The sequence below is a fragment of the Tinamus guttatus genome, unplaced genomic scaffold, assembly GCF_059628265.1.
Source record: "Tinamus guttatus ecotype Peru unplaced genomic scaffold, ASM5962826v1 Tinamus_guttatus_pri_ptg000311l, whole genome shotgun sequence".
NCBI lineage: Eukaryota > Metazoa > Chordata > Aves > Tinamiformes > Tinamidae > Tinamus > Tinamus guttatus.
Window position 1 is genome coordinate 3,050,707 of NW_028288845.1, and position 23,027 is coordinate 3,073,733.

At 41.1% G+C, this 23,027-nt stretch overlaps 1 protein-coding gene across 6 annotated transcripts in view; it reads right to left on the reverse strand.

Annotated features, from left to right (window-relative positions):
• TFDP2 (transcription factor Dp-2) overlaps positions 1-22,690 on the reverse strand; it is a 39,262-nt gene extending 16,572 nt beyond the window's left edge. For 2 of the 6 annotated variants that reach the window (XM_010227696.2, XM_010227695.2), the window contains exons 1-5: positions 22,581-22,690; positions 18,219-18,285; positions 8,549-8,652; positions 4,788-4,909; positions 2,926-2,973 (exon numbers count right to left, since the gene is read on the reverse strand). In XM_010227696.2, the coding sequence (XP_010225998.1) occupies positions 2,926-2,973; positions 4,788-4,909; positions 8,549-8,652; positions 18,219-18,285; positions 22,581-22,595 (356 nt within the window). In that variant the 5' untranslated portion in view covers positions 22,596-22,690. Of the gene's footprint in view, positions 1-2,925; positions 2,974-4,787; positions 5,005-8,548; positions 8,653-15,465; positions 15,499-18,218; positions 18,286-22,580 lie in introns of those variants that run through there. The other 4 variants (XM_088528548.1, XM_088528546.1, XM_088528549.1 and 1 more) reach the window with 4 other exon arrangements.
• Between the last annotated feature and the right edge of the window lie 337 nt (positions 22,691-23,027).

A 23,027-nucleotide genomic window follows, 5' to 3' on the forward strand; every position in this document is an offset into this window, starting at 1 on the left:
TCTGCTCCTTCTTCTCCCTCCAAAAAAGGAAGAGCAAAAAAAGGAATAAAAATTATATGATCAACAGTTCATCACACCAACTGGCGTATGAAGTGGGCTCATAATTGAGGAATAGTTACACCATGCAGTACTATCATCAGGTAGCAGAGATTCTTAAAATTATTTTAAACCCAGCATACACTTTCCCCCTATTCCTAACAGGATATTTTCCAACTGAACCATGTGCTGCACTCAACTCTGTTTTAACAGCAGAAATATTTAGAAATTAATTTTCTTTTCACAACGTATTTTCTTTTAACCTGAGAAGGTTATACTTTATAAAGTCAATTTAATTTTCAGCTGACTAATTTGAGGGTGATGTTTCCATTGTAGATGAATTTTCTGTTAGTTTTTACATTCTAAATGCAGCGTTTCATAAAATGGAAAAAAAAAATCTACAAAGAGTAGCTATAAAGAGCTATGTAATCAGATGTTTTAGATTCTACAAGTAAACATAGTCAAGAATTATCAATATTAATTAAGGAAAATGTTAAAGCGCTGTGAAAGAATTGCTTGAAAAGGGGGGACTTAGTGGAAAACTAGGGCCTAACGGAGCTTGCTTGGGGTGAGACACCGCTGCAGTTCCAGGCTGGTTGGTTCGCACGGACTCTGCTCCTCCACGGTTCCCTCGGCAGGACAATCTGCCCTCCTCGCAGCTGCCGCCCTTGAAGGGCAGAGCGGAGGGAAGACGCCGCGGCCAAGCTCTGTTGCACTCCCTGTGCTGGGCTGCTGCTAAGCTGCACAGTAGCTGTCTAATGGGAGATACACGGTAAGATGTCTGGTGCTGAGCCAGCAAGGGTGGCAAATCACCCCTTTCGGGTGATCTTTGCTCATTATAATGCCAACACACACCTGCACCCCAAAAGTTACCCACTTCTGAAGTACGACCGCTCCTCACTGAGCACATGCTCTAGATTTTCCTTTGACTGTGCCTTTAAATGAAAGCGAGAGACTTTCTCAACAATCAATAACAAAAGTTAGTGTGACTACAGTCACTTAAGCTCCACCAAAATGTGAAAAAAATATATAAAAGGTAAACTAAGGAGGAAAGAAATGGGAGGGAAGACCCCATCGTAACTTCTGGGATTGGTCGACAGGCTGAACCCCTTTCTTCCCCTCGGGTCGGGACACCACCTGAGGAGATCCCTCTCCCATCTCCTTGGGTGAGCGATGATTGCACATTTGTACATCAGAGCCAGATAAAAACCCCATGCTGTAGTAGAGAATTTCCTGTACTGACATCCGAAACCTGCTTTGTAACTTGCATTTGAATCAATCCTGCTATTCATGAACTCCACTCCTTGGTTTGAAGGTGATTGGACCTACCGTCAACAGACAGTTTGTGAATCCAGTGCTGCTGGAGTCAGGCCTGTATATCCCACAGTATTTGATATCCCTATTAAGAGATGAGTCCAGCTACTCTCAGTCCCTCTAACCTCTCAGGATCGGCTGGACTGCAAGGGGAGTCATCTCTGACCAAATATAACCCCTTTCAAACTGCAAGAAGCGCCTAGAGAAAAATCCTCTTAGGAGTATGTTCACAAAGGCTGAACAAAAAAGCAGGATCATTTGGTCCTAGTAAAACAACGCTGTCTTCCGGTTCCAGCAGAAGTACATCTGAAGGTGTGAATAAGTTTTAAATTACCAAAATGTTGAAATGACAGTTAATACTACATCAATTTTTAAAAGAACTCAAGGCCTGACATTTATTTGAAATGACACTGAGTGTCATCTGTCCTATTGCTTCAAATTTACTGCAGAGTACACAGATGGGAACATCTGCTTTTATGGTCTTCCAATAGACAAAGAGGCCCAACAGGTAAAACTAAATGAACAGAGTTAGAAAGCTGTGTGTCTTCTTCAAGTGAGTTACCTCTAGAAAAGAACAGTTTTCACTGGAGAATGATTTTTTTACTATATTATTTAAAAACCTTATTAAAATTTAAAGTTGAATCTGAAATCTTCATGTTTTCTTTTTAATTACACATTGTTCTGAGGTATTATATTAACAAAATGTGAGACTGTCTGAAAAGTTTCAGTCTTCACAATGACAGTAATATGAAAAGCTGGAAGCAAAATACCATAAGCCTAATGCATGAGTTACACTACATAACAAAGCACCATTCTCCTTAGCATTTCTGAACAAATAAAAATTGGCCAGTATGTTTCAGCAGAGGCATTTAAAATGCTCAGTTGATTTTTTTTTAATTACAGAAGTGGTTTGATGTTATGCTTCAAAGGGACATATAATTTTAGAGAAATGGAAAATATCAAGTTCTCCCTTGTTTCTGCAAGTCTGAGTTCAGAGCAGTGCTAGAGGGAGTTCAGAAGTGCATCAAAAGGCAAGAGTGAAGCTTGGTACTGTCACCCGTAACAGACTAAAAATATTAAAATGTAAGAATGCTTTTGAAAATTTCAAATTTATCTCAGAAAAAAAGAACACTGAAAAAAAAAGAAGAATGGTAAAAAATAGCAGATTTTTTTTTTACAAAGTCTAACACCTATGCAATTAATTAGTTTGAATGATTTCTGGTCAGTAAACAAATTATAACATCCTGAATAGATTCAGAGTAGCTCTGGAAACAAAGGAAAAAGATTATTTGCCTACCAGTACTCGTCACATTGAAAAACTAGAACAAAACATTTATGAAAATGTGTTCTGGCTGTTTTTGCAGGATTCCAATTTGGTCTGTAAATGTCAATGTATTTGTTGCAAAGCACTAAAGCCAATAAGTAATGAATAGTGTATATTACACGGGGTAACATACAACACAGCTTTCACTGCAGGGAGTGAAAACTGGACACCTTTCTTTCTGAAGGGCAGCTCTGCAGAAGTAAACCAGGTATGACTGACCGAATACCCTCCACACCCCCAGTAACACTCACCTTTCTGAAAAATCTGATTCTATAAATTCTCGAGTCCGTTTTCTGTCCCTAGAAGATAATTAAATTATCAGAGACAGGTGCATACATTTATACTAATAAAATCTACACATTTGGTGATTAGCTAGGTATTAATATTTCCTCTTAAATGTTTACTGAAAGAGAAAAATAGGGGAACAATTTGACAGAATTTGAGAAGAAAAAGTTATTAGAACCGGTCTCAATTTGAGGAATCCTGCCAGTGGATCTCTTCCTCTGCAGCAAAACTGCCACTTTTCCTCCCTGGCAAGCTCTGTCCGTGGTACTCAGTGTCACACTGCGGAAGCGTGGGGTACGAGCGGAGCAGGGCTGGGGCCTGCAACATTCGCTCTGCTCCCTGGGGAACCGGAGAGCCACTGGCAGGACAGCTGTGAGCCAGGCTGCTGCTGTTCCTAACGGAGCCCTCACCATCAACGTGACCTCATCTCCCTTCACTTCCCCTCACTCCCTTCACAGGAACCTAGTGAACAACAGGGCGTGGAGGAGTCTGGGCCTGTACTTCCTCTGGCACTTTCTTCATCAAGGGCTCAGAGCTGGTCAGAGGTCAGACACTTTCACAGGGCCTTCTCTCCTTGGTTGTTCAAATGAAAATATGATCTGTATTATGGAATTCTACGGGGAATGACAATGATCAGCCAATGTGTCTGGAGAACATCTTGCTTGTTTCCTACGGAAAAGCAGCAGACAGACTCACTGCAAGTACTGAGCTCAGCCTGACAGCAGCTGAATAAAAGGGATTTCTCCTTGCTGGTGGTGGGGGACACACTGCAGAGACCGGCTCACCACGTCCGGGTTGGGTGAAGCTCAGGAGAGCTAGTGGAAGCGGATTCTCTGGTTTTGGAAGCTGTGGACTGACACTACAGCTTTCTCCTCATCAAGGTACTCACAAAACAAAGCCGTCTTTGACTTCTTTGTCACATAAAAATCAAAACAAAGCAGATTCAAAAACTGTTTGCAGAAATACACACATTCACATAAGCCTTTTTCCAGGGAAAACCACACTTAAAAATAGCGCTTAACTGGAAATGCTGTTTACAGACTCTATTGTCTGTGGTGGGAATAGCAACTTTGAAGTAAGTAACAGACACTGCGTAAGCACAGGGTGAAGAGAGTCAGAGTACAAACATCATGTTCACATTTCTACCATGTCCTAGATGCTACATTTTCCTACCTGCAAAGCTGGAAAGGCATTACTGACATTCATCACCAATTAGAAAATGACCCAAATGCAGAATTTACTTTTTAATTTTCAGAAGCACAACATTACATCTGAGATAGGTAAGTTCAGTAGTACTGGAAGTCAAAAAAATGTGAATATTGTAAAGACCAGATTTCCTTAGAAGAGTTAAATATATTACATTACTCTAAAGTGTTTCAGAACACTATGAAAACTTTGTGACTCTGTACAATAGTAACAGAAAGACACCACTGATTACATTCAAAAATTGCCATTAAAGTGTTATTCTTAAATGCCTCCTGAAGCACGTTTGACAGCTGTCCTCTTGTTGGCACCTACTGACTTGCTCTATAACAAAGCCACTTGCATATGTCATTAATTTGTGAAAAAAGTAAAGGCTCATCAACTGGTGCCTCTCCACGACCCCACAAAAGCAGACACTGCCATAAAACAGAATTAAAACAGACAGTGACGTGACTGGTGCCTGTAACCCTGTGTTCACACATTCCAGACATCTAAAGTGCAGAACGTGCTAAGACTCTACTCCTTGCGCGAGAACTACAAGCCATAAACCAACATAAGAGTGCAAACAAAGGGGAAAAAAATGGAACAGATCTGCAAACACCTTTAAATAAAACAAACTCCTTACCCTGGAACCCAGCCAGTAGCTTCTGTTATGTGTGTCTGTGTGACCATTGTTGGAGCTGGATTATAGGGACTCCCAATCAGAACACTCCCTGAATTGGTCAGTCTTTGTGATGTGCTTATGATCTATGAATTTTTTGGGGAAAAAAGAATCTTTTAAGAAAATAGAGGCTAACACAACCAAAATTCATACTAATCATTGGTTCTAAGAAAGAAAAGAAAAAAATACATTTCTGCATCACATGCAAATTGCAGTTAAATATACTGAAGAAGTGTCATTAGAAGATCTTCATATATGACAATAATTACATTGTTGTCAGGTTAAAGATTTTTCCTAACTGTATCTTATTACTATATATTATTAATATGAACCAGGTCTAGACAAATTTAAATACCTACTAGGCACGAGGGGCAGGATTTGCACCTACCTATATCTAATTGTTTATTGGAGAAAACATGTAGGTGATTTATTATTTACTGGAATAAATAAAGCCTTATTTCCAAAGGATGCGTGTCTTACAATTGTCTTCCTTTGGTACCCAAGAAAATCTGAGCTCCAAATAAAACATTCCCTGCAGTTTCTACCATTTACAAGACTTCAAGGCATTTCTGCAAACTAATAAAATGACTTGTTTCAAATATGTTGAATAAAGCATAAACCTGGCAGATATGTTGTTTCATATCCACAGACATTTGTTTAAACAAGTAGAAAACATGGTATCCACCTGAAGGACTAAGCCCACTAAACATGCCTTTACACCCTCCCAATGCTACACTGTGGTTACATTCTTCTTTCTTCTTTTCTGAAGAAACTAACTTATCTGATTTTGCAAATAGCTTAACAGAGAGACACAAATAAAACCATAAAATAACAAGAAACACAAAACACAGGTACAGGTTAGATATTTGCTGTTTGATATTAGAGAACAGCAGATCCCCCAGGTGGTTGCGTTTTCACACTGTATGGAAGTACAGGAAGGGCATTAACTCCTTTCAACCTACAGCTACATTGGTTTAAAAAAACAGGTATTTTGTGGTAGGATGGTTAATATTGAAATGCTTCTGAAATTCAGCACTGCTATCACACCACAATGTGAGCAAGAAATGGTAATGCAATATTTCAGGTAAACAATAATCCAATCCAGTATCTTGTTATATTAATTTCTTGCAATACTATGAGCAAGGTTTATTTTCAGTAAACATATGGCTTTGCCAGCATGTGGCTGAGACATGCCAGAGAGAAAAGATTTTAAGCATATTGCTACCAAAATGCATTTCAGCACATTCCCTAGGGCCTCACATTCCCCTACTGGGTAAAGCAAGTGCAATTTTCATTTAAACCTCGAGGCAGATGCACCCCGAGAGCCTTCTGCCTGCGCCGCGCAGGTTTCTCGTGCCGCGCAGCCGCGGTAGCGGCGCTCGCCGCGTGGTTGCTCCCCGCGCGCTGCAGCGCCACCCAGCGGCAGCGGCGGGAGCGCCGCCCGCAGGCGCCGCCGCGGCGCTGCCCCCTGCTGGCCCCGCCGCGGCTCCCGCTCCTGCCTCGAGGACACGGGCCGGGCGGGCGGCAGGGCACGGCTTTACTGCACTGCTACCTTCTCAACTACAGCCAACGCAGCCTTTATTTCCATTTAAAATGGCACACATCGGGTACTTTCAGAGGACTCATTCCATTTCTGACAGCCAGAAATTTTCCAATACACCTAAAGTAATCACATAAATTTACAACATAAGACAAACAGAAAAAAATCTCATATCCTAATTCTGCCAAGTGTAAGAACCTCTGCAGGAAGTAGTATCTTTTTCATCAATAATGCTGTGCTGTTGCATTCACTCATAGAGATTAATGGCTATTACTGCGGTGCCCTGCCTCAGCTCCCAGGCTGGGTCTAGCACAGGGGAGAGGCAGGGAGGAGATGCACCTGCAGTGCACCAAGAGCTCACTGCCAGACAGGGGCTCCTTGCCGACCATGGCCAGCACTGGAAAGCGATGGCAAATTGTAGCATGCACGGGCACATGGTCAGGGCAACCTCTGACACTAACACGAACTCAAACTAAGAACTTCAGTCCTCACCAAGATGTAGTGTGTTAACTGAATCTAACGCGACTGCAAGAAGCACCAGTTAAGGACACCTCTTAGAAAGCACGTTGAGCACCATGTGTTAGCGAGCACGTGCCAGGCTCTTCGAATGGACTTGCCTGAGTTTTTCACATGACAAAAAGCCACTGGAATGAACTGATGGTAACTAGCTTTTTTGTAGCATTTTTCAAAATAAAGTTAGTGTCACTATATAGACTATTCAAGGCAAGATAACACAGGACAGTTTTATACAAGTTGAACAAAAACTATATATTTAATACAATTAAAATATATTTATATTAGTGGCATGTTAAATGGCACTATTTTGAAAAAAAAATGTGGCAAAAAAGCAAAAGAAACGTCATCAGCAAAGGAAGCAAAATTTGATATAAAGTATGTTGGCAAGCAAAACCTAACTGGCACATCTTAATATGGTGGAGAACCAGGCATTTTTGAAACAGAAATAGTAAGTGACATTTATATAGGAAAAGTAAGTTTCATGGGCGCAAAGAAAGTTATTATAAGTCAACTAGTGTAAAATTCCAATGAATTTTGTGAATTTGTGATCATTCCATTGTTCATGTTTTGTCTGCTGATAGGAGATATATGAAGTTACTAATAAGACACAGTTTTAAATTAGTTACAAACTGCTACTGAAGTTACAAAACAAACAAACAAACTGCAGAGCTAAATTATCTGTTCTCAAGATCTGATCTGAGAAGCAAGCTAAAGTTTCCAGACATGCTGGACATCTCCAGGAACATGCCAATTTAAAGACAACAAATTTTGTTGAATACTTTTTGTAAGAACACTTTGATAGCAAACCAGGCAAACCTGGTTTAGGGACATCACATTTTCCGTAACAAACAGTATCTACCTGTGACAAAGTCCTGAAATAGATTCCTCTATGAATGAGGGAAAAAACATTATCCCAAATCCAATTAGGATAAAAGCCATTGCAGAACAGTAACAATTTGCATTGTAAAGAAGACGCACAACAAGTATTTCAAAACCATGCCCAATGGTTCTTTTATACAGACTAAGTGCTTTGTAGCCAGGCATCAGATTACCAAAAGCAGGTCACTGTTATTGCCTGTTTTGTCCTCTGGCCACCAGAAAAACTAAAATGTTTCTCAAAACCAGCTCTTTAGTGGCTATACTGTCATAAAGTTACCTCTGCAGGAAAAAGTTCTGGAGGAGGGGGTTCCAACAAGCTAAATCTCTAGGCACATATCAGAAGCATTTAGTCTTCAGCAATTCTGGAGATTTAAGTGAGGAGATGGCTCAAAATATTGAAAGGGCATCAGTGATGTTCTTCATGAGATTTTTTTGTTTCATATTGAGTCAAAATCAATTTTGAATAATAGGAAAAATGTGAATTGGTGAAACTGCATGTGTTTGCATGATTAATTTCCTCTCAAAGCCAGAAAGTTAGATATGCTCCACGTTGTACACAAAATGCTTACAGGGACTGGCAGTTCCAGCATGTTGAGCTTGCACCTGTGCAGTGTTAGATCTCCACTGAGGGGGGAGCTTTAAACCACTGGGCAGCTTCTGCAGCTAGAGCAGAAAGCTGTGAGTTCCTAGCACAGCTCACATCTTCATTTTTCATGTTTCCACAATACATAAACAGGAAGTCATGCACCTAATTACACAAGTTTAGAATTACCGGAGTTGCAAAACTTACCATTTGGGGTCCAACATTCACATTTATTGGTCCTAAGGTTTTTGGCAAAATCTTAGTTGGAGAGTTGGTGCTGGAAACTGGTAATGTAATTATTGAAATATTGCCTAAGAAAAAAAAAAGTGATTAAAGAAATGAGTTCTAAATTACTTCCTTGGACAGTAATATATGAATAAAATTTTGGTGAATTCTCAAATACTTGTACCAATTTGGAAACAGGTTAACTTCTTTGTCCTGTACACTCACAGAACAGCCACCAGACCTTTTAGCAGATGCTACAAAGATGCCTCACAAAATCATAAAACTTCCATTATTTTCTCTTAAAAAATTACAAGTTACCATTGTATTCCCATAAACTACTTCCTCTTGCTTAAGAGGCAGTGCAAATAACTTACCATGCCTCAGTATTCCAACTGAGTATTCAGGAGTTTACAAGCAAGCTCATGTACTTATTTATAATCATATGCCGGGATAAAATCTGCAGCCATAACCACTGCCCATCTGACCATTCTAAAGTTTGACAACCATGAGCCGAGCTGAGCCAAGCCAGCCTAGGGCACCACTGTAGAGATGGAGTAGCCGAGGCCTTTACAACTTGCCTGAAATAACAGAGCAGACAGCTGGGTGTCAGGATCTAGCCAGTTGTCTAGCCCATCTCCAACCCAGCCTGCATCCATCAGGAGTTTATCATCTTTGTGATCTCGGACTGCTTAAGGATCTAACTCATCCTCCCTTCACACAAGGGAACAACGTTCAACCTGTGAAAGTCTCAAATGCTGGTATACAAAACTGTCATGCAGCACCACCATGCTCCAAGTCCACAATTTCTCAAGCTGTTTTCCCAAACTACTTGAAGCAGTGAATACGCTTATTTACCTAAGGACATTATGGCAGCAGCAGCTCCTACCTCTATGACAGTTTCAAACCAAGAGCGCTGTGAATACTGCCCAGTCAAATACCTCCTCCCACTCTTAGGCAAAACCTGTTTCAAAATTGGAAATTACCGATACGTCTGGAAACAGAACCAAGGAAAAGAAAGAGTTGCTACCACCTCCTAACCCAGAGAGTCGGTGTGGGTTGAGCTGGCGCCGTGAGCCACGCGGACGAGCTCCTGCAGAGCTCCTGAGCTCTGTGGCAGGCACAGACCGGGGGCACCTGAGGGAAGGGGTTTGTTTGGAACAGTGCAGCCACAGATGGGTCCCTCCTTCCTGCTCTCCTCATTCAGCTTCACCCTGGTGGACCCAAATCAGCTCAGGGTTTGCAGACGTCTCTGCACTTCAGTCTTTTCTGATAACAGTTGTTCTTTTTCACTGCCTGCTTTTCTCCTTTCACTTGGTCCTGAACCACGGTCATTTTTTCACTTAGCATAGCTATGTTCTGCCACATCTCTAAGCCCATTAAGACAGCAATACAATCTATCTGTTTCTATCAAGCAAAAGCAACACAACTGGGACAAAAAGAATGTTTAACAACAACAACAACAAATCTTCATTGTTTACAGCACAAAAATAGAGTTAAATGAGAACCACAATGTCTTACCTTAAGAAAAAAACCCAGATACTAGAAATATTAAAAATGTGAGACACTCATGTCAATATTTAAATGATCTGTACAAATTCCGTTGATGTCTGGAGCAACACTAACACTAAATATTAATTTAATTTTCCAAAAGGCAGATCTGCATCTGAAAATGTCTTTAAAAGCTCCCTGAATGTACTGAATAATTCTCTATTTCCCAATTCATTCAGTCACCTAATTGAGGTAGAAAAAAAGCTTATAAAACACACACACACAAAACCAACCCCACAGCAAATCCTTATTCCAGTATGAAATATCTTTTCTGAGGTAGTAGCGACACAGAAAGCAAGATCCCAGTAGTTTACAGACACTGACATTTCTTTACAGATTTTCATACACTGCATTCACATTGTTGGCTCAAAACAGTTCTCTAAACTGACTTGCCGGTGTTTTCCTTTTTCTACTTCTTCAGGAAGTTCAGCTCAGCATTTCCCAAGTTCTGCTTGCATATCCTCACCAAAACCTAGTATCCCTCACTGCAGACTGTGGCAACTGATGTTGTCCATCACTTTCCAGGTACCACTGTAGCAATTTTCCTCTTTGCTGCTACAGGAATTTTCCTCTTAGCTCATTTGACTCTTTTTCCTCCGAGATCATCTCAGACTACTACTCCTTGACGTATTTTTGACAAGGGAAAAGAAAGGCATGACTTTATCTGGTACCTACGATGTCTATAAGGTGGCATGGAATGGGCAGTGACATTTTGAAATTTTAGCATTTAGCTTAAAGTTCCCTTATTCACTAAGTTGCACTACACCATAATCTTCAGCAACACTTCCTAGCTTGCAAGAAGTCACAGTGTAAGATCAGATCATGTCAGACCTACTATACCGTGTAACTATCACTGCTAGTGGGCAGTTAAACACATGCAGGGGTATCTAGCACCCCAGAAAAATCACTCTGCACACAGCTGCTTTCTTTTTCAACATGTGGTATATACAGCATAATCAGAGTGTAATCAATTATCAATCAAGCATTCCTTCCCCCTTGTTTTTATTTTTTTCCAGAGATAATGTTGTGGTCCAGATATTCACATGAACTCAACTGTTCCAAATAATTAACAAGAGAACCACCATGTTTCCATCTCCCTTCACAACAAACATGGTAACTGGTTCAATTAGTTGCCACAAAAAAATAATGCATTTCCAGATAGATCACAGAGGTGCCCCAACCTTAAAAAAAAATAACATTTTGCAGACCATAATCAGGGTCACTGCTACTTCCCCTGTAAACAGAGCTAAGCCAAACTTCCAAGGACACTGTCTGTGCCACCCATGAGCCCGCACTGCTGCGGGTGTCTGCTGGTCAATGCCAACGTGAGGCCGTGCCTGGAGCATCCAGCACCATGCCCACTGGGATAAGAGCTCCAGGCCATTGGCCGTCAACTGGAAACCGTCGCTTCAACTGGCAGTGGCACAGAGAGCAGGCTCTGACTCGCTAGGATGACTAGCTGTATTTTACACAAAATTTTGGAGTTTAGTTCACATCTTTTTGCTGAAGAGTTGGTAATTCCTGAAGTTTTGGAAGCAAAGTAGTATTGCAGAACAGTAAGCACCAGCAGAAACAACCTCTTCAGGTCTTATTTAAAGACCTGTATAGAGAAAGGAAACCAATGTCACACACACTAGATAATCTAAAAAGATATTTGATTTGTGTACTCATCTTAAAATAGTGAAATATGACCATGTTGGATATATAAAATCACATAGTAGTTCTGAAGGCTTTAAGCAATGCTTTTAATCAGATGGTGCACAAACATCAAGTCTTGAAAATGTCCATCACATGGGCACTGAATCTATATATTTTCATGTTTCACGGAAAAACAGCACTACATACAGGGAGAAGCTGAGCACAATGGGACCCACCAGCTTCCTAGTCAACAGTAATTTCATCACATAGGTGGAAAAGGTCAGGATAGACAAATCCAACTAGGATAATTTGTACATTAACATTCATTTCTTTCCCAGTAGTTATTACCACTTTACCCATGGAAAACTGAGCACATGGGAAAGACACTCAGACTTTCTGACAGAGGTTATATGCATAATATGTAGGAAAACACCACAAATTGAGCATGCTCATCACTTACACACACGGAAATCAGGACCTGCCAGTGGATGTATGCACACTTCTCTTAAAACAAATGCACTTCCCTTGCAGACACATTATTTTACCATCATTCAGAGCAATTGATGTTGCTGTGCTTTCCTATATAGAAAAACATAATCACTAGATAACTATAATGCTTTGTGGCATTTGAGAAAGATTGTTATATGTCCACACAGAAATAATTCCACTTACATCAATCTTTACTTCAAGCAGTCAGTTAAGGAACAAAGTTAATCATCTTTATATGCATGTTCCCTCACATACACATACCAACAAGACATCCCACAAGACATTTTAAGTCTGTGCACTGCATCCTAAATACCTTGGTTTCACGCAAGGAACTCATGTAAGAGTAGGGAGCTAGAGGAACTTTAGTAACTTGTTTTCTTTTTTTTTTTTCTTTTTTTCTTTTTTTTTTTTTTTTGCAGGTGCAGGTCTGCAGCTTAGTTGTGAAGATAATCAGAGGCAACATCCATCTGAGAATCTACAGCATCTGTCAGAGCTGGTTTGAAGAAAATGATAACTGATGGGAAGCACAGATCAACCAGCTGGGTACCACACAAAAAGTATGCCAACAAAAAGTATTTGAATTTTTAGACAATATGTCAGAGAAGTTTAGATGATTTCTGTTTAGTATTCAAAACTCAAAACAAACATCCATGTATTAATTACAGCCTGGAAGACCTCCTAGGTAAGAATAATAAACAGTCATTTCAAATTTAAACAGCATGCCCTACTCTTAATAAAAAAGAAAATGGTTCCTAGTTATGAAATAAGTGAAGTTCATTAGGGTATTCTGCAGTAATATATATATATGATATTTTCTCATATTCCTCTATTAAGCTAAAACAGTAGTAACTGAGCTTAGAAATCAAGACACAGTATTATAAAGCATACAAAAAAGCTAGATATTAACATGTAAGTATATTTTCCAATACATTTCCTCATTTGATTTTTGCACAAACTTAGTAGGCTACAAACATAATTTTAAATATTCCATAGATGGTAGGAGTGAGCATGCACACACATACACACACATACATATATATAAATAAAAATAAATATATGAAATTAAAAATACCTGTAGGAAAGAAAAAAAAAAAGGAGCAGATGGTATTTCAATGTATTTCAGGCCTACACTAAGTTTTCAGTCTTTTGTGGTTCAATGTGGAACAAACTTACAGGTGGTATTAGTTCATGACTCTCAGAATACCAAATCTGGGCATACTGATAATCAATGCAGCTGTCTTAGCCATTTTAGCAGAACTTTTCAAATACAAAATGAACTCCCAGGGCTTTCTGGACTCAGGCTGAAATCCCCAAGCTCCTGGTCAGATATTCAGCAGCACTAAAACTTATCCTAGCCAACCTCATCACCAGTGCTTGGTCTGGCCTCCAAACCAGCATACGAGCTCTACAGCTCAGCAGAGAACAAGCAAAGAAAGCAATCTTCGCCTTCTGCGAGCGAATGACAGGTGTATTTTCCAGCTCAGTCTGCTGCCTGATCCTGTGAACCACCCCCACGCTAGTGCTAGCCACACATGCTGCTACTCTGGCACAAAGCAAAGGACAATGTAAGAACATCTGTGAAGAGGCCAGAACGAACTTAAACTGGCACTACAGTAAGAAAAATAAGTGCCTATCAAACCGTATACCACACAAAAACTACTTAAAACTACTATCAAAACTACCTCAAAACTGTATCAAAAGGCAGAAAATGGTAAATATATATATGTATGTGCACACATACAAAGACAGGCATGTCTTCCTGGTTCTATTACAGTAGTACAGGCATAAGGCAGCCTTTGTCTTGAGATATTTGTCTAGCAACTCCAGTCATCTGAAGTGACTCTTGTACAAATTTGTACCCATACACACAGTACTATCCACAAGCACAACCCAATGGACTCTCTTCATGTCACAGCTAGTTTGAAGGAAATCACACCTGATGGGAAGCACCAGTCAACCAGTTAGGGTTTACACTGGATTAAATTACATGATCAGGACTTAATAAAAATGATCTATAGCAATAAAGAAAAGTCTTATTTTACTGAAACCAAGTTCACAATGAACTTGTACTATGAGATAGAATTCCCACTCAAAAATTTCAGTTGGATCCGATTTAACGATTTTTCCTCACTTCCTCTCTTGGGAGGCTGGATAGTCTAGAGTTGGCCTCCTTTTTCTCTTCACAGCAATTAAAGGGAAATGCCTTGTAAATTAATGGAATATAAGAATGTAATAACAAAAAATTAAAAATTAAGATTTACTGCAACTATTGTTAGACAGTATTTTTTGTTTTAACATGAGATTCAAACATGTCACTCCCATAGCAGTCAAGTCGACCAGTTGAAACCAATTGCTCCTTTCTCCACATGCCATTAGCCTGTAACCATAAACTTGCTTTTCTTGCACAAAAGTGTCTCAATTGACTTTACACAGATACATTTTAAGTCAGCCAGTAGGTTTTGGCCAGGGTGAAAACAGAATTATTAACCTGTGAAATAACTTTTATCTTTCATGTACAAGAATATTCTATAGAAGGTTCATACATTTTGAGAGGCATTCACAAATATGATCTTTAACTTTGCAGGTCATTTATTAAAAAATTGCCTAGTGCCTGTCCCAAGATGCTTTTCTGTATATTTTATTTAATTTATCTAATTTTGTAAGTACTCCCTTCCTTCCACGTCATGCATTTAAGTTAAATAAATAAAATCGAGATTTTTGAAGACGTATAATTACAAACACAAGTTATCAAACTCAAGTTAATCCTTACTAGACTTTTTTCCCCCCTCCATTTAGAAATAAGATGGTTACATCAAATACATACACCTCCTCACTTCCCCCACGAGCTGTGAGGCTGAAACAATCTTGTTACAGAACAGACATTACCCTTTTCTTTTCCCTGAACCAAACCCTCACTAAGAGCGTGATTTTTTTTACTGCCTGTGTTGCGGCCGCTGCAGTAGTTCTGAGCAGCCCCAACGCCGCCGTTTCCAGCCGCGCCAGGAAGCGGGAGCGCAGGCGCCGCCGCCCGCACCGGGGCCCACGCTACGTCCCGCGGGCGCTGGCAGAGCGCACGCTGCCGCCAACGGCCGCGCCGCCCCTCCCCCCGCGGCGGCCGTTACGCCCCAACGGCCGCCGCGCGCGCGCCGCACAAAGCCCGGCGCTTTGCAGGGCGGCTCCGGGGCGCCGGGAAACGGCAGCGCCGCCCCGGGCGGGCCTCTCACCTAGCGGCTGGCCAAGTTCAGCGCCTTGGTCCTCGCAGCGGGCGCCGAGCCCCGAGCGCGCCCTCCCGCTGCCGGGGCCGCGGCCCTGGCGCCGCGGAGGGCAGGAGGGGGCATCTCCCCGCCCGCCGCCCGGCCCGCGCCGCGCCTGCGGGGCTCCCGCTCGGCCGCGCGCCGGCTGCTCCCCACCGCGCCGCCGGGGAAGGGGCAGCCGCCGTCCCCGCCTTTGTGCCGCCGCGGAGAGGGCGGCCAGGCACGAGCAATCGCACCCGAGCGCAGGAGCTCGCGGCAGCGGCGCCCGCGGACGGGCCCCGGCTCCCGTGCGCGCCCCGGGCTGGGGGCTTGGGCAAAGGGAGGGACGGGGGGCGCCGCTCGCGGCCTGAGCGACAGGTGGCCCCTCTGCCCCTCCCCCTCCTTCCTCTTTTTGTTTTTCCCCTCTTTTTTTAATTCCTGCAGCTGCTCTTCCCAGCACCGCTTCCACTGCAGGCTGTGAGCGCAGGCCAGGCTGGGGGCGCTGCAGGCACCCACCACGGCCCCGCGGGGCAGGGGCGCTGCGCGGCACCGCGCTTTGGGACTTCGCGTGGACTTCGTGCCTGCTCCATGCCGCTCTGCAGAGCGAGCGCCCGGGCTGGGCCACACGCACCCGGCTGCAGCTACTCCTGCAGTGCCAGGTCTCAGCAGAGCCTGGTTCATTGAAGATATATATATTTGATATATCTCCCTTTTTGTGTCACTAGGTGACTGCAGAAGATGACAGAAATTAGATCATTTTACTCAGCACGTTGCATTAGAGGGCTCACATGATGGCAGCACAGCTTAGTAAAGGCAGCACTAAATCACAGCTGAGGTAGGAACTCCTTTGCCTACTAAAACGTTTTGCAAGTAACATCCAATTACACAAATCAAAAAAGGTAAAGCAGAGGATACTTCAGATTGAAAGCACCCAGCTAGTGGGTCCAGCCTTGGTGGCATATTCAAAATCAAAATCAATGTCGTACAGTGCAAACAAGCTGTCATATCTCAACAGGGATGCTAGTATTTGTTAATTGCACCTTAACATAAAAAAGGAAAACATATTAGAAAACACAGAAGAATGGAGATAAAGAAATATATCCATCATCTTAGAAGCAAAATCTAATGTAGACTGGGATGAGAATGACTGAGATATTACTGTGGCACTATGGTGTCCTCAACTCTGTCATGGAGGAAATGGTTAAAGTGCTGAATGAACTGTCAGTATTTTTATCTTCCTTTAGAGGTCACTCATGAAATGTCACGTGTTTTCTTAGTTTGTGAAATTTCACAGGATTATAGCAGTGTGGCTACATGAATGATCAACAGTATGTGACCTACGCATACTGAGCAAACAGCTCTAAAAGCGTAAGATGTTATCAATCAGATGTTTGTACTTACCTTCTGCCAAAGGTTACCAACCCTAGTGAATATTTAGCTTGGTGAATGGGGAAAATGAAGTCTGGTAATGGAGGCTATGGTTTCATTTTGGCACAAACTTACCTCCAAAGCAGGAAACTGCAACTAGGAGTTAAATCACAGAAGCAGATACATCAACCCAATTGTTTAGCACCAGCAGCAGAAGATCCTGCTCCCTATTCTTCTACCTTGATCTTAAGAGTTGCTGCTTCCCCTTCCTTATGCTAATTCCTCTGTTCACTGGACGCTTCCCTGAGCCAACTCAACTTGCTAACCCAACAGTTCTTCACACACCCCTCACCCTGGCTGGATTAGCCTCACCCACTAGCCTCACCCAGGCTAGTGAGTTCAGTGGTCTAACGTGCACCTGGGCCATGACAAAGCAAGTGAGTGCCTAGGAGGGACTGAGGGAAATCAGATCTTGCTGATTAATACAGACAGGCCACTGGACTGTATCACCTGTAGATCTCACCCAGAAATTACAACTCAGGCTTAGAGAAAAAATCAGATAACTTGCCTAACACCACACACACACACACACACACACACACACACACACACACACAATAAGTGAAGTCAAAGCATTTTCAACCCCATCCACAAAATCTTCCACTTTGGTAGTAAAAGTGAACCATGGAGGTGGTCATGCTTAACCTTCCCTCCCTTTTTGGAGAATCACTAAAACAGCCTGGAAATTTTAGCGGGGGGCTGGGGAGGAACCCAGGAACTCAGCACATTATTCACTAGAAGAAAGAGAAAAGCTTATTTAATGCTTTAGTTGCTTTCACCACAATCCCTAATAATTCTCTTTTTAAAACCTGAAGATCAGAGACACTTGCACATCACTAATATCACATGTGTCACTGTAGATTTATGCAATACAGAATCACAGAATGGTTAAGGTTGGAAGGGACCTCTAGAGATCATCTAGTCCAACCCCCCTGCTCAAGCAGGGACACCTAGAGCACGTGGCACAGGGTGGTGTCCAGGTGGGTTTGGAAGATCTCCAGAGAAGGGGACTCCACAACCTCTCCGGGCAGCCTGTTCCAGTGCTCCGTCACCTGCACAGTAGAGAAGTTCTTCCTCATATGGAGGTGGAACTCCCTGTGTTTCAACTTGTACCCATGACCTCTTGTCCTATCACTGGCCACCACCGAGAAGAGTTTGGCCCCATCCTCCCTAGCTTCACCCCTAAAGTACTTGTACATGTTGATCAGATCTCCTCTCAATCTTCTCTAGGTCAGCAATAACACTCATTTACTAAATGCAAGAATGTATTATTAATGTATGCTTCTTCACTATGTGTACAAACAGAATTCTCTTACCTTTTGTTGGACTCTGGTTCTGATCTATAAATCCTTTCAAGTCGCCATTTGGGGGATTCACACCAACCTGAACAAAACATTTTAGGAGTCTTAAAATATGCTAATTCTTTGCATGTTTTCTAGTATGTAAATGACAGTATTTATGGAAACACATAAACACGTAACACATGGAAATTTTGTGTATTCAATGGTGAGACATTTTTCAAAAAATATACCAAGTATACTTGTCTATTCTGCTCCCAAAAGTTAAATTTCTACTTTAAATGAATGTCCAGGTTAAACTGATTTCTACAACATAACTCGAAAAAAGCAAAGAAATGGAACACCTGCTCTAAATTCTCCAAACCCTATAATGCTATAGTTAGTACAGTTTAAAGAGAGTCTGAAAACCAAAGCAATTAAGTTATAATTAAGTTTTTAATTAAATTATTTAATTTAGAAAAACTCTTGGTATCCTAATACTGTACTACACATAACCCATGTCATTGTCACTTCTGTCACAGGGAGCAGCCGCCACCTGTAGCACAGCAGGAAACTGCCCCCTCTCCAGTATCCTCAGCACTCAGCCATAAGACCTATGGGGCTGAGGAGATGTGACTGTTGGTGCATTTTAAACATTCCCCAGTCTCCAGAAATAACTGTGTTACCTTAAGGGTAAATTCCTGGACACAGAGGATTTAGGTCAGGACAGAACGGTGCATCCTAGATTTTGGTATATATGCAAAGCATGCTATAGAAACAAACAAAGACAACAAAACAAGCAGAGCTCATCATTCCTGACTGAGGGAGGAGAGAGACCGAGACACCGCAAAGTCCCTCGGATGCCAGGTAAGGAGGGGCGGGCCCGGCAGCAGCAGGCAAGGAGGCGGCATTCTGCAGCTGCAGAGTGGTGGGACTGCACCACCTTTGCAAACCCGGCTCACCAAGGCATTTTGTTTTGCTTCCCAGATGGAACCTGTGGTCAGTTTGGAGGGATTGAGCTCCTTTAGAATCTGCTCAGAAATCAGAGCATGATTCCTCCAGTAGGCAGTTGAGCCAAATCCTAAAAGATCTTAAAGTAAGAATGCCGTACTTTTGTAAATATTTGGCACAAAGGGCTGGGTATCTAAGGTAAGGAAAAAAAAAAAAACAGTAAGAAGCAAATATTTGCTTTAATTTACAAAAGCACATTGTAATAATGGAACACACTGCTATGGCCACTTAGTACAGCTTTAATCATAATAAATGAGAATCATTTGACTGTGAACAAATTAAACAGTCGTATCATAACACTAAAATAAACCATCCAGAACAAAGAAAACCCTACGACTAGCATTCAGATGCTAGGTTCAGCCAGATAACTTACTTATCAAGTGATTTCTTTTTAGGGTTAAAAGCAGCAGCCAGCATAGTGACAAGCTCTTCTCTAATAATTTTAGAGACTTCTTTTTTTCCACCATCAGGAGCAACGTATTAACTTCAGCAGTTGCTGCACTGTTTTTTGTGGATAAAGTCCTAGCCCTGAGTGCAAAGTAATATCCTCCATTTCACCACTAGGGGAGTAACATCTGGATGAAATACATCATGTCTCAAATTACAGAATCAAAATTTCTTCAAGTCCCTGTATAATATCCTGCACAATAGCTAGTAACGATTCCAAATAGCTTTGACATATCTGCCTAGCAAATACAAGTAGACAGATTTTTTTTTTTTTTCCAATAAACAGATTGCATATTTTCCAATTCGGGACAGATCACCTGTTGATCTGTGATAATCACCTGAATGATCTGTGAAAATATGACACTTACCAGGAATAAAATTAGCATTTCTCTGGTCTGTGAAAAATGCTTTGATTTTTAAGGAGCAAGAGTGATCTCATGCATAATTCTACAAGCACAGTTGCTCCCTGATCTAAATGTTTTGCAGCTACTGATGACAATCCCAACTCTGTATCACAACACACTTGCACCTCTGGCTGTTTGTTTTTGGACTCTTATGGAAATCTTTTCTCTCACACACAACAAAATTTTAAAAAATAAAAATAGAAAGAAGCTTTTTTGTGTGTATGCCTTTTTTTTCCCCCTCCTTTCCACTAGGTGGCAATGGTACATAGGTAGTAAAGGTGGTGTGCTGCAGGGGAAATTATTGTGAATATCTGCATTTGAGTATGGGAAAAGAGGAAGATGTGAAATCTTTCTCCATTTGTTTTCCTGTTTTTGTAGTAGGTCTATATGGAAAACAAAAGTATTCTAGTGTTATTCCACCTGAGGGCTTGTGCTGCAATCAAGGTGGAAAAGTTTAGTAAGGGTAGAAAAGTTTAAGGTTGCACTGCAATCCTTTCATTGCATTGAAAGAATTAAAAAAGATTGCAAGGTCCAGATGAAGAGCCAGAACTGTCAGGTCATACCACTTCTGCCTATGCACTATATAACAATATCAGTTTCTCCTCAGGATCCCCGTCTCTCCCAGAAATAAAAAGAGGATTTTAAATTGGAGCTTCACAAAAAGATCAGGAAACCACAGGGATGAAGATCCAGTGTGCCTAAAAGGCCCACTTTTTTCTTTTTTGGTTTTGTTCGTTTGTTTAATGGGATTAAGCATATGCCAAATTTGAATGTTGATCAAACTGAAACGGTGTTTTGAATGTTGATCAAACTGAAACGGTGTTTTGGCAAGTTTCTGTCTTTAGCTGTTAGGTACTTGCTGTGTAACTCAGGTACCAACATTGATCATGCAAGTGGCCCACATCTATTCCCATGCAAAGCAGGCACCTACTTAACCATCAGTTAAAGCAGTTTTCCATATTGGCATGAGAAAGGAGAACTCTTACAGCCACCCAACTAATCTCATCCATGATAAACCATCTACCACTTGAGAAATCACAGCAAATACCCCTAAGAGTACATGTACATAAATTAAGACCAGACAATCAAAATTAAGTTTTATTCAAATAATTTGCTTGAGGCATGCCATTTATTTTGTGCTAAAAATAACTTTAATGTGTGTTTGCTTTTATTTTTTCTCTTCCCTCATTTCTCAGCACTTCTGCGAGACTTTCCTACCTGAACAAAAGGTAAGAATGGAAGTAAGAGACAGGTAAGGAAAAGGCATTGCATAATGTAAGCAAAGAACAAAATAACCCATTATTAGAGGGCAACTGAAGTTACATCTGTGTAGATTCTATAGGGTGAGCATGTAAACATCTCATCTCAAAAAGAATCTATAACTTCTATTCAACATTTTGTTATTCATAACTGTTTTGGTCAGAACTCTTTCCAAGGAAGGTCAAATTATCCTTAAGGAGCATTCCAGAAAACAGATACTAGAAAGTGTTCTTCCTCTATCCTTCTGCAAAGGAATAGCAAGCTGCATTTGGCAAGCAAGCAAGCCAGCCAACAGGTGTTCCACATATATATACTCATTTAATATATATTATACATATTTTGGCTTGGTCAGCTTGAATCAAATAAACATAAGAACACCAAAATCCTCACCTGGAGCTGCACACCAAATGAAATTATTTAACAATAAAAATTTCCAAGTCTGGAGATCTAAATTAACCAAATTATGCCTCTATCATTAAGCTAACCCAATATGTACAGAAACTTTTGCAATTACTGAATGACTAAACAGAGAACCATGCCAGGGTCAGGATGTACTTTTATTCGGCACTTTATTCTGAGGTTCTTGCTTCTTTAATCATGTTGATGTTGGTTCCCAAACCTCTTCAGATTTAATTTGACAGGATAGCCTCCCAAAGACAGCCAATGGGTAAATTGCTCAATGCCCAAAGTAATACTCCACTCACTGACTGTCAAGCTTAATCAAAACTGTTCGCTACATAAATTGTGTACATCAAGACGCACAGCTATTCAGGCAGAACATTAAGGTCAAGATGTTTTCAATTCATAAGCCTCTCCAGAACTATGGATAGAGGAGCAAAGATACAACCTCTGAACTCCACAATACAGTTCAGCCTCATACAGCCCTCAGCAGCCTAGGAACCAGGAGCGCAGAGACATTAGAAAAGAAATACGCTCTCTTCCTGTTCTTCCTAGAGCTTTGAGACCAGAAGGATTTACTGTGGTGCAAAGCTGAGCTGCTCCAGCAAAATAAGCAGTTCACTGATAGGCTGGGAGCAAGAGTTAGAATAAAGAATCCCCACTGTCAACTTGCCCAGTAGCTTACTTAACCTCATATTCCTAAAGAACTTCTGGCTAGTTTAAATGTATCAAAATACTGCAGGAGATGAGTGTGTGTGTAGGATACAAAAAACCTGTCCATATAAGAAACTAAAACACAAACCCCTTCAAATTCTGAAGGTCAGAAGTAACTGGCAGCATGCCAATATAAAGAAGTAATACGTCACAGTCATAAACTTACATTTTTTGCCGTCATGGCAGACAATTTGCTTTATATTCCGTAAAACCATAAGATATCCCTTTTCATCTTCAAAGAATCTTTAAATTGAACATCCTGCAAGAAAATTAATTAAAAACATCTTAGTTAAAACACATCTTTACTTAGTTGTCTATCTGAAACCCTGCATCTCCAGAGGGTACTAGATGGCTTCTTCTGTAGTTGGGGTATTTTTGTTTGTTTGATTTTAATAACATCAAATCACCAGAATATTATGATTCTGCAAAGATTAGTATCATTTACATTGCTTAGAAAAGTCGTAGATGCAAAGCATGCTGCATAAAGGCCCAACTATAATATGTCATATAATTGCTAAAGAATTGTAATTAAATCTATGTAATCATTTATATCTATTGCAGACTGAGCCTAAAAACTGGATATGAATTCATGCCATCATTTCTTTAACCTCAT